The 12,638-nt window shown below is 46.2% G+C and overlaps 4 protein-coding genes across 4 annotated transcripts; 2 read left to right on the forward strand and 2 right to left on the reverse strand.

Moving 5' to 3' along the window:
* Positions 1 to 754: 754 nt before the first annotated feature.
* Positions 755 to 1,654, forward strand: E1B28_007448 (uncharacterized protein; the record flags this gene model as incomplete). Its single annotated transcript, XM_043152190.1, has 2 exons — positions 755 to 956; positions 1,014 to 1,654. The coding sequence occupies 2 exons, from the start codon at positions 755 to 757 to the stop codon at positions 1,652 to 1,654; spliced, it is 843 nt and encodes a 280-aa protein (XP_043010276.1).
* Positions 1,655 to 2,312: 658 nt separating this feature from the next.
* E1B28_007449 (uncharacterized protein) lies at positions 2,313 to 2,777 on the reverse strand (the record flags this gene model as incomplete). Its single annotated transcript, XM_043152191.1, has 1 exon — positions 2,313 to 2,777. One exon carries the CDS (start codon positions 2,775 to 2,777, stop codon positions 2,313 to 2,315), a length of 465 nt encoding a protein of 154 aa, XP_043010277.1.
* A 1,177-nt stretch (positions 2,778 to 3,954) lies between these two features.
* On the reverse strand, positions 3,955 to 4,488 carry E1B28_007450 (uncharacterized protein; the record flags this gene model as incomplete). The annotated part of the gene is made up of 1 exon (XM_043152192.1): positions 3,955 to 4,488. One exon carries the CDS (start codon positions 4,486 to 4,488, stop codon positions 3,955 to 3,957), a length of 534 nt encoding a protein of 177 aa, XP_043010278.1.
* A 7,085-nt stretch (positions 4,489 to 11,573) lies between these two features.
* E1B28_007451 (uncharacterized protein) lies at positions 11,574 to 12,254 on the forward strand (the record flags this gene model as incomplete). Its single annotated transcript, XM_043152193.1, has 2 exons — positions 11,574 to 11,847; positions 11,902 to 12,254. The coding sequence occupies 2 exons, from the start codon at positions 11,574 to 11,576 to the stop codon at positions 12,252 to 12,254; spliced, it is 627 nt and encodes a 208-aa protein (XP_043010279.1).
* Positions 12,255 to 12,638: the final 384 nt, after the last annotated feature.

Raw genomic sequence — 12,638 nt, forward strand, 5'->3', positions numbered from 1 at the left:
GTCACCCTCGTCCTGTTGTCCTCTAAATAAGGAAAGGAACCAGTCGCCGCTCATGACATATTTCCTGGGTTCCTGTCTTTGGTAACAACTGTCATGTCAACCTCGCGAGGTCTAGATTTCCTTTGTTTTTGGAACATTGTAATCCTTTCCTTTTTCCTATGACTTCATGGGAGCCGGATATTTCTATCCTAGACCCGCATGTAGGTCCTTTGTCCGATATATCCTTCGTTAATTCCTTTAAGTCCGAGTTGTCCAACAATACTTCGTGAAGTCAAAGTAAAGTGTTCAATAAATTCCCTATGTTCGCCCCAAGCATTCCGCAAGTAAGACGAGGCCTTCTATTCAAAAGACGAAGGTTTTTAAGAGGCTGCTTCTTGAGGTTTCTACCGTTTTCGAAACCTCGTGAAGTCTCTCATCTTTCTAATTCCGTACTTTTCGTACTGCTAAAGTCTCACATAGAGGCTTGTGCTTTGACTAGTAATTCGGGCTCACCCTAGTCCTACATTCCCTTATTTTATAACTCAAATGTTATTAAAATGATTAAAAATATGCATTTTAGGGTCAAATCCGATTTTCAGCGCGATAACGGATCCACGGCTATCGTTGTGTCAAGTACGCCAAGAACCCTGCCTTCTCTTCCTTGAATACACGCCTCCTTCCCTACCACTGGGAACCTTGTCCACCAAACCACTGTCCTGAGGCAGTTCGAAATGCGCTGGTTTATTACACGAGAGGCCATATCTCCAACCACACCATGACCTTTGGAATGGCTATCCTGGGCCCCAAAGGAATGTTCGAGTGGGCTGTCCTCATTGCGCCTCTTTATTGGTGGGGAGCTGATATATATATATTAGCGCAAACAGAAAACCTATATCGTCCGATTTACGTTCAAATGGGATACCCTGCTGTCCGCACAGGATGGCCTCCTATATTTCCAGAACACTCTCGCTTCCTCTGTCAGATTAGTCCAGTCTCGACGGGGTCTGCGAACGCTTCCATTTGATCTACATTAGATGCGGTTGGGCTCAACTATGGAGGACAGGTGGACACCCACCAGTCCAAAACACGGGACCCCTCAGAACTGTCCGAATGTACATATCCAGAGCCGCTGGACATTCCTGCCTTGAAGGATATCAACGACCTCGGCGATTGGGTCATGGCACATTCAGATCTCAAAATCCCCAGTCCATCTTCCTTGGCGAGTGCCTTCCAACATGCTCCCCAAACACTCAAGGTGGAAGCAGAATCCGGACCTCCACGTGCACCTATCCGGTTGGGAAGGGCATATCCCAGCCATTTAGCTAACGTTCCTTCTCAGCTCGACAAGAATGAAGGAGAATCGCCATTCCCTATCAAGGAAAGTCCCGACAATCCACCCTCGACCCCACAAGAGAACAGGGTGTCTTCGACCTCTTTCCAATCTGGAAGCCCTCCTCATTATCCACCTGGTCTCCGACTCCTCCACAATGGACTCACTCAGGGGACCTTGCCATTCGCGGCGATTGAGGATTTACCAAAAGGATTGAGTCTGAGCTTCGAACGACCGCTGTCTGGGTGGAATATAGAGAATGGAGGAATGGTGGAGTTCCTCACTGAACCCGAGTATTGTATGGATGACATGCTCAGGAACGACGTTGAACAACAGCTCCTTTAGACATAGTTGGTGAATGCAAGGTAGACTATTTCTACAATACTCAGTAAGAGGATTCAATGACGGCAACGAGGACGTTCACTCGTTGTTCCCCATGGATGTCAGGACATTTTAGTTTACCTTATCGAAATTACCCTTACTTTGCCCTATGGACCATCTTGCTTTTGTTTTCTTGGGATCAATATTTCAGACTCACCTTTCTATGTCATGGTAATCATATATCTCACGCTGCCCTAAGCTTTGTAGCATAAAACCCCAGTCTTTTACCCAAAATACCACTTCATTCCTCCCCTCCCACTTTTCATCTCTCAGTATCAGCATCCTTAGTTCAGAATACCAAGAAGAATTGCACCCTCGTTGATTTCAGCAGTGTTCACAAGAGTTGAACAAGCTACCTACCGTTTGACTGGTGAATTTGTGGTTGCCGTCTGCATTGCTGATAGTCTTCTAGAATAGCTCCCAGTTCAGATCATCATCTACTGTCTGGAATAGTCACACCTACACCTCTCATTACTTACATCTTACATCCAATCATTGTATCCTTTTTCAGGGGCTACTTTTATCGCTTCCCAACGTTGCTACAATAATATCACAAAGGCAAAGGCAATGTTCCCTGGGATGTCAGTTTTTAAATACTGCACTACGCCGCTGTTATCTTAAACTACCTTACTGCGTTTTTTTGCGCGAGTTCATCGTCTGACGACGCGTCACTAAGGTCGCTAAGGTCACTCAGGTCCCCCAGCACCTCCTGCTTGTAACTGCCTCTGGCCAGTTCGTCATAGTGCATATACAAACTCAACCCTTCCTTCCACCTGGCCTCCCTATCCTCCACCTGTTTCCACATAAAGGCCTTGCATTCTTTAGGGTCCTTTCCTACGGCTTCCATCTCGTTATCGTTCTTGAACCCGTTATGTTTGTATCGGATAAAGCCCCAGCTGTCTACTGAACGAGAGAATAACGAGTCTCCCCCAGATGTATAGAAAGATTGGCATGTGTAATGAGTGCAGAAGGAATGAGGATGTCCCTGGAGGAAATCGTATACGAAGGCCGACTTCATATAGAATGAGATCTCCTCCTTGATCTGGTTAAACCTCCCAAATGGAGTTAAAGCACGTGTTACATCCATGCCGGACTGATCCGAACCAACATGTCACAATCACTTACTCCACTTACCTTAATCTCCGTACTACCTATTAAAGCCTAGACTATCGGCTTGGGAGTCGGCAGTCCGAATGCAGATCCGACTATTGGATCCGTCTCGGACCTTGTACATTTCTATCCTATATAAGATGTACAACTTAGTAGTTACATTCTTTAGAATTAAACTCGACTCTGGTTTCCCAGTGACCTGGTCTAAGGCAGCTCGACTCAGGAAGCCGTTGTCCAATAACTTCGGCTACTGTCAAGACTCCGTCATTCTCTTCAACCCCCTCCACTCTCCTCGTCGCTCTCCGACACGCTCCGATCAACTCCGTTTCTTCCCTCTCTTCATCTTAGATCATTCCTCTTTTAGTGTATCCTTCCGTACATATCTTATATCTTATCTTATCGTCTCTCCCTTCGGTTCCGTTCGGTTCCGAGTCATTCCGCACGTCCTTAACAGCACGCCATCCAGTTGCGTAGTTTTGGCGGTCTTTGTGGGGTTTTGCGCAGGTTGTAGGCCCTGTGTTTGTAGTAGCTGCAGCCCAAAACCCTCCTCCAGGGTTCGGATATGGAGGAGGCTTAGATCTCCATCTCGTTGGGTGAGATCTTTGAGCAGAGCCTGGTATTTAGTAGACATCTTGTACGCGAATGATCTGAATAAGACCGAGGTACAGAGAAACCCTTAAGCTAGGCTAGGGATGAAATAAGTCACACGGCTTACCTCCAGTATGTCCAGCCACACGAAGCATGGCGCCATCATTCAACAGGTCTTCTATGGCCTTCTTGTTCTTACCACCAGCAATAGCAATGTTTGATTGTCTGACTTGACTCCCGCCATGAGAGAATCCGTAGTTGCGAAATGCAAAATCTCCACGACAGTGAAGGAGATGCACAGACGCATAAGTAGACACATCGTAGGCGGTCTTGAATGCCCTGGATGCCTGAGTAATAATGTCATCCCAATCTTTAGCCCCAGGAGGAATGCCTCCTGGTACAGCAGAAATATGCCCTTACAATCCACCAACAGTATGGTCTCTCTAAGTTGGCAATGAGCTTGAGCACTGATGCCGTCAGCCGGAGGGGTACACACTTTCTATCCCATGGGATGTAGCGGAATCTGTCAATCAACGGAAGTTGATCTACAGGAACATCCCTGGTGCCTATCCAGTCAGGTTTGGACAGCTGAGGGTTGAAGCACAGAATTTATTCTCCTTGACCAGATAGAATGGAACCGCCTTTCGCGCCTCATTCAACGTGTTAGGCCTGAGGCTTCGGTTATCCTCTCTACGCATGGCGTCCTCCCTGCGTTTATCTTTCCTTCTCTCATCCAACCCCGCCCGTTTCCTCTCCAAGCTCTTCTTGCTCTTCTTCCTCTTCGAGCCGCTTCTGCGCCCCTTCTTTTCAGAGGAGCTGCATTTTTGTCCTTCAGCAGGTTGACAGGCGGGAATGGACGTCGATGCATCAGAATCAATTTCAGGGGCGTCAAGAGGTAAAGAGTTAGATGAGGAAGCATTGGCCCGTTTTTCGGTCTTGGAGAGCTTATCCTCGATGTTGACCTCTGCCAGATCCTCTTCCTCTTCCAACAGCAGAGTATCAGAGCTTTCTGATTCCTGCTGAACCTCCAAACGAGTTGGTTCATCAAAGCCGAACCCATCCTCCTCCCTTTCCATCCTCAATTTGTTCTCCTCTCTCATCTCATCCTCTAGGTTGAAACCGTCGAACTGGTAAGCGAGAACCGGCAACGGATCTGAAAGAGACAATTAGATATTGGTGCCGAACTTGGTCAAGTGGAATAAGTAAAGCTTGCAGCCCGTAGAGGCAATGCCTCTGTGAAGACTGGCTTGAAAGTGAATCACATGTCGCGTAACGCTAAGGTAGCATAGAACTTTGAGCTTTATGGTGCAATATGGCAGCCTTGCCTTTAGATGGGCTGAGCTGTCTCCATGCCTCTCAAGCTTTCCGCACAACTGCCTCCGTGATGGAAGGAATAAGACCAATATCAGGACAAAAGGACGAACCGGGGTTGTTTTCCGTTTGCGCAACCATGCCACAGAACCACAGAACCAAGGAAATCGCGTCGTTCGATAGGTTTCGTCAAGGTTTGCAATGATGAGGGAATTGGATACATGGCTGGGTTCACTCCGAATGGATATCTGAATTCAGTCAACAAAAAAGAGGTGATACAAGGATATAAGATCAGATCCAGAACAGATATCTGGGCCAGGATGCGGAAGATACTAGTATATTAATAACAGGACACCTACGGTGACAAGTCACAGATGTCACAAGAGTCGGTCACAATAGGGCTTTTCAATTCTAATTTTGCGACCTGGTGGAGTTTTAATTACAACAATTTGACAGTGTTTGATTCACTTGGTGGAGTTCGAATTACACGATTGAGAACGTTCAAAATTTAGAATTGAAAAGCCCTAATATGGATTCCGGATTTGACACATGACGTTGACCTCTACTCAGATATCTGTTCTGAGCTGGTCCCTTTGGTTTCTTCAACAACGATGTCTGTATCCTACAAATCGACCTTTTTGCCACCAAGCTCCGTCACTGAGAATGAACCCAAACTTAGATATCTGTTCTGGGCTGGTTCATCGTTTTCTCAAGGTATCCTATTCCATACGAAACCGACTTTCTCACCACCAAACACCGTCTCCATGTTAGGACTCGGTAACTTAACCTGTAGTCTCTACTTACGAGGGGTGATTAGGAAGTAAGATGTATGTAGTTAGAGGTAGGGTTGGGTTGTTGTCTAGCTTTGAAAGCTGGCTGTTGAAGGTGTCTAGCCTGGAGGCTGGCTGTTGGGTGATGTCTAGCTTAAAAGCTGGCTGGAATAATATTTTCACACTAGGTGGCTGTAGAGACAGAATATGATTCAGCACTACTAAGAGAGGTTAGATAGGTTACAGAGAGAATGGTTAGAAACAGTTAAAAGGGTTAAAAAGGGTTAAAAATATCGAGGTTGAGGTTTTGGTGCCAAAACCTCAGGGTTTATATACTCTACTGTTATCTATGTATGAGTCAGTTTACTTATCTATGTATGACTAGGTTTACTATGTAAATGAATGGAAAGATAAAGGATTGAGTCAGAATGACTGTGTATGAGTGAAATATATACTTAGTGAAGAGATAACATGGGAAATATTGATAAGGAGTGACTGTAGAGTGAGTCGTAAGGCTGTAATGACTGTGCTGTATCTCAGATAAGGCTGCTGAGGGATATCACATGTGAATTGAGTGGGGGTTGCTGATAATGAGGATCTATGATAAGATTAGAACTCAGGAAAATTGCTGGGGGTCCTGTGTGCTGGTTAGCAGGGTATGTGGGCCTGAAAAGTGAACGGTTCGTAACACTTTGAGATACTCATTATAGGTATTGAAGTTTTTTTTGAGCATGCTGAAAGTGTCGGGCTACCAGACAACATGCTAGAAACTTACCTGACTGCTGCTACATTAACCGCCACTCCCATCGATACCAAAGCTCATGACCCAATGTTCTCTTCCTCTTCTCAATTCTATGCGCAAATGTTACATCCATGCCGGACCGATCCGGACCGACGTGACAATCACTTACTCCACTTACCTTAATCTCCGTACTACCTATTAAAGCCTAGACCATCGGCTTGGGAGTCGGCGGTCTGAATGCAGATCCGACTATTGAATCCGTCTTGGACCTTGTACATTTCTATCCTATATAAGATGTACAACTTAGTAGTTACATTCTTTAGAATTAAACTCGACTCTGGTTTCCCAGTGACCTGGTCTAAGGCAGCTCGACTCAGGAAGCCGTTGTCCAATAACTTCGGCTACTGTCAAGACTCCGTCATTCTCTTCAACCTCCTTCACTCTCCTTGTCGCTCCCCGACACGCTCCGATCAACTCCGTTTCTTCCCTCTCTTCATCTTAGATCATTCCTCTTTTAGTATATCCTTCCGTACATATCTTATATCTTATCTTATCGTTTCTCCCTTCGGTTCCGTTCGGTTCCGAGTCATTCCGCACGTCCTTAACAGCAAACCACCTCGTCATTGCCCGACTGACTCACTCCCGTTAACATCTCCGATGCGACAGCAGCTATAGAAGCTGTTGCGAAGGCAAGAGCACCCTCATCTGCCCCGGCATTTTGACCAGGATGGCGATTTGCTCATGCTTCCCTTCTAGGCCACAAAGTTGTGTGAAGTCGGTCCCCCTCACCATCTAAAGCTCAGATGGGGAAAGTTGACAGTGACGCAATTCACGATCTGACACATATACGAGACAAAATAGGCCACCACCAGCGTCAAATTTTTCAAGACGAGTTCTCCTCGCTGTCAATAGAGCTACAACACATGAGGCTGAATGAGGCAAACGATTTTGTTGAGGAAAGCTTCTTTCACATACAGGATCTTTTTCGCAACGCCAAACGGCGGGGAAAGGTGCCCATCTGAAACGCAGACGATGGTCAGGATCATGTAGAGAAAGAGTGCGAGAAAGTATTGGAGCTCGTCAGGAGTTTCAGTGTCAAGGTTCACGGGCTGGTAGCACTGCTCCCGGAATCAGGACAACCTCTTAATGTTGACGCAGGCAAGTTTTTGTTTTTATCAATCCTCGATTTCCTGCAACTAATCAGCTATGACCAGATCACCTATACGAAACTGACCTGTCTGGAATGGATCAGATCAATCAGGTCCTCATTCTACTCTCAGTGATATTCAACATGGTCGTTGGTCTGTCAGTCGCTCAGACAAATTTGCTGATTGGGGTGGCAGTCATGTTAGTCAGGCTCGCAATGTCGATGGCTGCTTCGGAAGGCAGTCGTTGCAACAGCTCGTTTACTCCCTCTCAGAACCGCATTATTGCCGATATGCCCACTTCATTGCATGATGCGTTCAAACAGTTCAACGTTGACGGCAACTTCTACCTATATGCGACTTGTCCCTCCTGCTCGTTCACAAACAAAGCACGGCCGTCTGGGAAGAAGGGCGAGTATGACCTCCCACAGACCTGCAAAAATGACGTCGTTGGGGAGAGCGGCCGTTCCAAATGCGGTACCCATTTACTAAAAACACGAGCTGACGGTACAAAGCATCCCATCAAGCCCTACCTCATCAATTCTTTTCCTGATTATGTCGCAAGGTGCCTTGCAGATCAAACCTATCTGGAACAGTCGATCCATGCCACTGATGCCACCTTCAAAGCTATAAAGCATGGTGAACGTCCAACTGATGTTCAGGACGTTTTCGATGCCGAGTTTGTTAGGGATTTCAAGGGACCAGATGGCAAACTTTTCGTCGATCGAGGGGAAAAGATCCCCCTTGCTTTTTCTATCCACGTTGACTTTTTCAACCCTAATGGCATAACACATCGTGGGGCGCATGAATCCGTTGGCATTATATCTTGCGCCAATCTCGCCCTCAATCCTTCTATTCATTACCTCCCCGAGTACATGTTCATTGCTGGTATCATACCGGTAAAGGGCGAAGTATACCACTCAAGAGTCAACCTGATATCAGAGCTACGGGAGTAGCACCAACACCAAATCAACCCAAAAACTAGTAAACCTCCGTGTAAAGTCTATCAATAACTCTACACACCAGGAAAGATTGCAAGGGTGGACTGCTTGGCAAAGGTTACGCACAAGATCACAGTCTCAATATCGTATGAAGGTTTTTATGAAATCAATGTGTAACTGCAAGTGTAAAACACCACGGCTACGGGATTCTAAGATTTGTAGGGGCTCTGTTTATTGTCCAGTGGACTAAGTGGGACTATGAATTTCGTCTACGGTAAGACTAATTCAAACGATTGGAGACTATTGCCCTCGACGGACACGAAAACTAAGTCCTCGGCGGACACGAACGCTAAGACCCTCGACGGATCACGAAACAGTAATCAAGACCTCGGCGGCCTACGGACGGATAGTTCTCTAGTTTTGACCTCGACGGTCTCGTATAGTTCAAATCAAATCTTATCGTTTCACTGCACAAAGACAGGGCAAATCTCTCCATTGGTGTCAAGAGCAGTTACTCACAGGCAACCCACTCAGGACTTTCCTACGCACGGGTAGTACTTTTTTATCTACGGATACATGAGCTGCTTTTATACTACTTCTACGCTAGCTTTGTAATCCTATCTCTACTTGTTCTATCTCTAAAAATAATGCACCGTAGCTACGAATCCATGCGGAGTCTTATCGCTAGGGACTGCTACATGTGCAGAATCTTGTCTACGGAGCTTTTCCGTATTCGAATCATATGTTTTGGACCAATCTGGACCGTTCTTCATTCTTGTTTCAGCATGTAGAATGGACCTACATAGGCGTACCATATGGTATTTCCTGCCTACGGACCTTATCCTGCATTTCGACGTTATCAAATCATATGGACTTTGTGTGTCCAAGTAGTTCCAGCATATGGATCCAGAGTTCCGAATCGCCATAGCACATGAACAGCGTGGACTCCGAGATCCGTTGTTCATTCCTGCCTGGTTCCTAGGTACTCTATCTGTGATCTGGGATCTGTATCATGTCTTTTTGTCTTTTCCTCAGATCGGGACTTGATCTACGGTCATATCAAATTTCTCCTAGTCTGTGCGGTCCTATGTCCGATTTCTTGTCAACTAATTCCCCCGTAGAAGTAGGTACTCCTAGTATGAAGGTCTTTCGACTTTGTTAAGTTCTGCTACGAACGGTTCTGTGAAGACTACAAGTCTTCTAATAGTACAATCCCTTGATATGCCAGTGCATAGTAGAATGTAGAGAGTAGAACTCGGTGGATTACCGCTTAAGTCCTCTGCTCATAGTGTTCTACAGGTTTCGAATGGTCATACAGTTTTCTGACATGATCTACGGCTCTCTCTAACTGGTCTAGCTGCGCCTACGGCACATCCTACTAGCGGCACTAGCTTTAACTAGCAATTCGGGCTCACTCTAGTTCTTAATACGATAAATATCGCTCCGTAGCACTGTTTTAAAGTGCAAAAAGAACCTTGTAGCATAGTCAACTAAGTCGCATTACCGGGGCTTGTTGAACCCTCCTATGACACCATTGATTTTTTTCTTCGTCCCGTAGTTGAACAGTTCGTCATGTCATGGAGGCCAGGTATTCAAGTGTCACATACGGCCGATTCAAACACCGGACAGTTGGGCACAGCAGTAGAGGCAGGCATCCTTCTGTCTGTCAATGACATGCCCACTGCACGGAAAGTAGCTGGTCTACAAGGGCCCATGTCTGGTATGATATGTAGTGTCTGTCAGCTGGTTGGAAGGGAACAGGTTTATAACACAGACCACTCGAAGTGGACCCCGAGGAATGTGCAGGAGCTTCGTCTCTGGGCCAGAGCTTGGAAGGATGCCAAGACCATCAAGGAACGAGAGGGGATTTTCGAGGTATATGGCGTCTGGTGGTCATCTTTCTGGCTCCTTGACTATTGGGATCCGATGCGAATGCTCGTTATCGACGCTATGCATTGCATTCTGGAAGGACTGGTGCATTATCATTTTCGACACGTCCTTTGTTTGGATGCCACAGTCCCTGAAGTAAGCAGTGATGGCATCCACTTCGCGTATGACTGGCCGTGGACTGCGTATGATAAGGGTTCTGTGCCTATGGAGTTTTCAGTAGAAGAAAAACATATTCCTTCAGTTTTGAAAATCCATCAAACTCTGTCCTTAACACTGTCTTAAGGACGTGCGGAGTGACTCGGAACTGAACGGAACCGAAGGGAGAAACGATAAGATAAGATATAAGATATGTACTGAAGGATATACTAAAAGAGGAGTGATCTAAGATGAAGAGAGGAAAGAAACGGAGTTGATCGGAGCGTGTCGGAGAGCGACGAGGAGAGTGAAGGAGGTTGAAGAGAATGACGGAGTCTTGACAGTAGCTGAAGTTATTGGACAATGGCTTCCTGAGTCAAGCTGCCTTAGACCAGGTCACTGGGAAACCAGAGTCGAGTTTAATTCTAAAGAATGTAACTACTAAGTTGTACATCTTATATAGGATAGAAATGTACAAGGTCCGAGACGGATTCAATAGTCGGATCCGCATTCGGACCGCCGACTCCCAAGCCGATGGTCTAGGCTTTAATAGGTAGTACGGAGATTAAGGTAAGTGGAGTAAGTGATTGTCACGTCGGTCCGGATCGGTCCGGCATGGATGTAACACACTGGAAGGAGACAGTTCATTGACGTTAGATCAGGTTTGGACACAGCTGGAGAATCAAGCTTACCTGGATTCCTTGAGATATGTGGTTCATAATCTTGGTTTGCCTACAGTATTGTCTGGTGTAGGCAAACAGGTTTCCAGCCTCTATCTCCGACGTGTGCAGAAGAAAATGTTGAAGGACCAGACGGTGTCGAAGGTTCCTTTTTCAAAGGACGCTTTGAAGCTAGCTACCAAGAAAAACCATTATATTGCATTGCTACTAACTTGGGTGAGTTTACTTGGATGTCAGGCACTCATTTTTATTTTTCTGATATGTTTATATCACACAGCGATTAAGTCAGCCCCGCAGGTGGGAATCTTCTCTTACCAGAACAGGCACTCCCAAGACCCTCGCCCATATTCAGCATGTGCTTCGAACAACCATAACTCCCTCGTGGCTCAACTCTGTGCCCAAGAACTATGGCAAAGTGAAAGCAGGCAGCATCAAGGCAGATGAGTGGCATACACTCAGCTCTGTCTACCTTCCGATCGCTCTCATCACCCTGTAGGGTGACAAAGACAGACATGTTCCTCCTCTGGATGACACGGATGCCAGACTTCTCTTTCGAGCGCTTGACCATACTATGGCCCTCTTTCAAGCAACTATTATTTGCTGTAAACATCTCACGACGCACTCTTGTGCTGAAGACTTCCGCCATTACATTACCACCTGGGTCGAAAGCCTGAGGACTATTTATCCTCACACCCGCGAGCGTGTTCCCCGTACCAACATTCACGGAGCTGGGCATGTCTATGACTTTTTAGTCTCATTCGGACCTGTCAGTTCATGGTGGTGCTTTCCCTTTGAACGTTTGATAGGAACGCTGCAGAAAGTCAATACGAACGATCATATCGGTGGTGAGTGGCGAAACTTCTCTCCAACATTTAATATGTTGACTTTCATGTACGCAGGCATCGCAGAAGCCACGATGATGAAAACCATGGCACAAACAGCGAATGTTCGCCACTGGCTTCGTCGCCCAGATTGTCCTGAAGCCATCAGGCAATTGAAGCAGCTTTTTGACAAGTGTTTCATACCAGCCAACACCATGCAGGAGCAGAAACCTCTGCAGGAATTGAAAAGCACATGTCGTGCCTATGCCAATCACGATGGCGTTAATTTTTCTCCTCATCAAACGCATGAGGGTAACACCTGCATCATCTACAAACATAAGTCTGCAGTCATTACTATGGCTGGTCAAATTCAGTGGATCCAGAACATCCCCAGGCCAGGTGGGGGCCAGGATGTCCGGCTTCATGTATGACCATACGAGCAGTTGCCCAAAGCCCTCTATGATCCCTTCGTTCATTACCCACACTTGAGTGCTAGAACTTATTCATCTAAGTTGAGCAACATTGAACATCTCATTGACTTGGATGATATCATTGCACACGCCGCTCGATTCGACTATTCAAAAGGGAGATCGGTGTTTGTCAACCTCTCCCGAGACTAGTGGCCTTCGTCTCACTCTTCTACAACCTCTATGTATGTACAAAATCTCCATCAAAGTATACTTAAACATATTCTACACATGATATTGAGTGTCCTCAGTTTTCTGGAGTACGAGTTGTAGAAGGATCAATTTAGATCCCAGGTATGTCTTATTCATTCCCACACCTGACTCCCACATTACAAAACCTGTGTATCT

The sequence above is a fragment of the Marasmius oreades genome, chromosome 4, assembly GCF_018924745.1.
Source record: "Marasmius oreades isolate 03SP1 chromosome 4, whole genome shotgun sequence".
In the NCBI taxonomy this organism is placed as follows: domain Eukaryota; kingdom Fungi; phylum Basidiomycota; class Agaricomycetes; order Agaricales; family Marasmiaceae; genus Marasmius; species Marasmius oreades.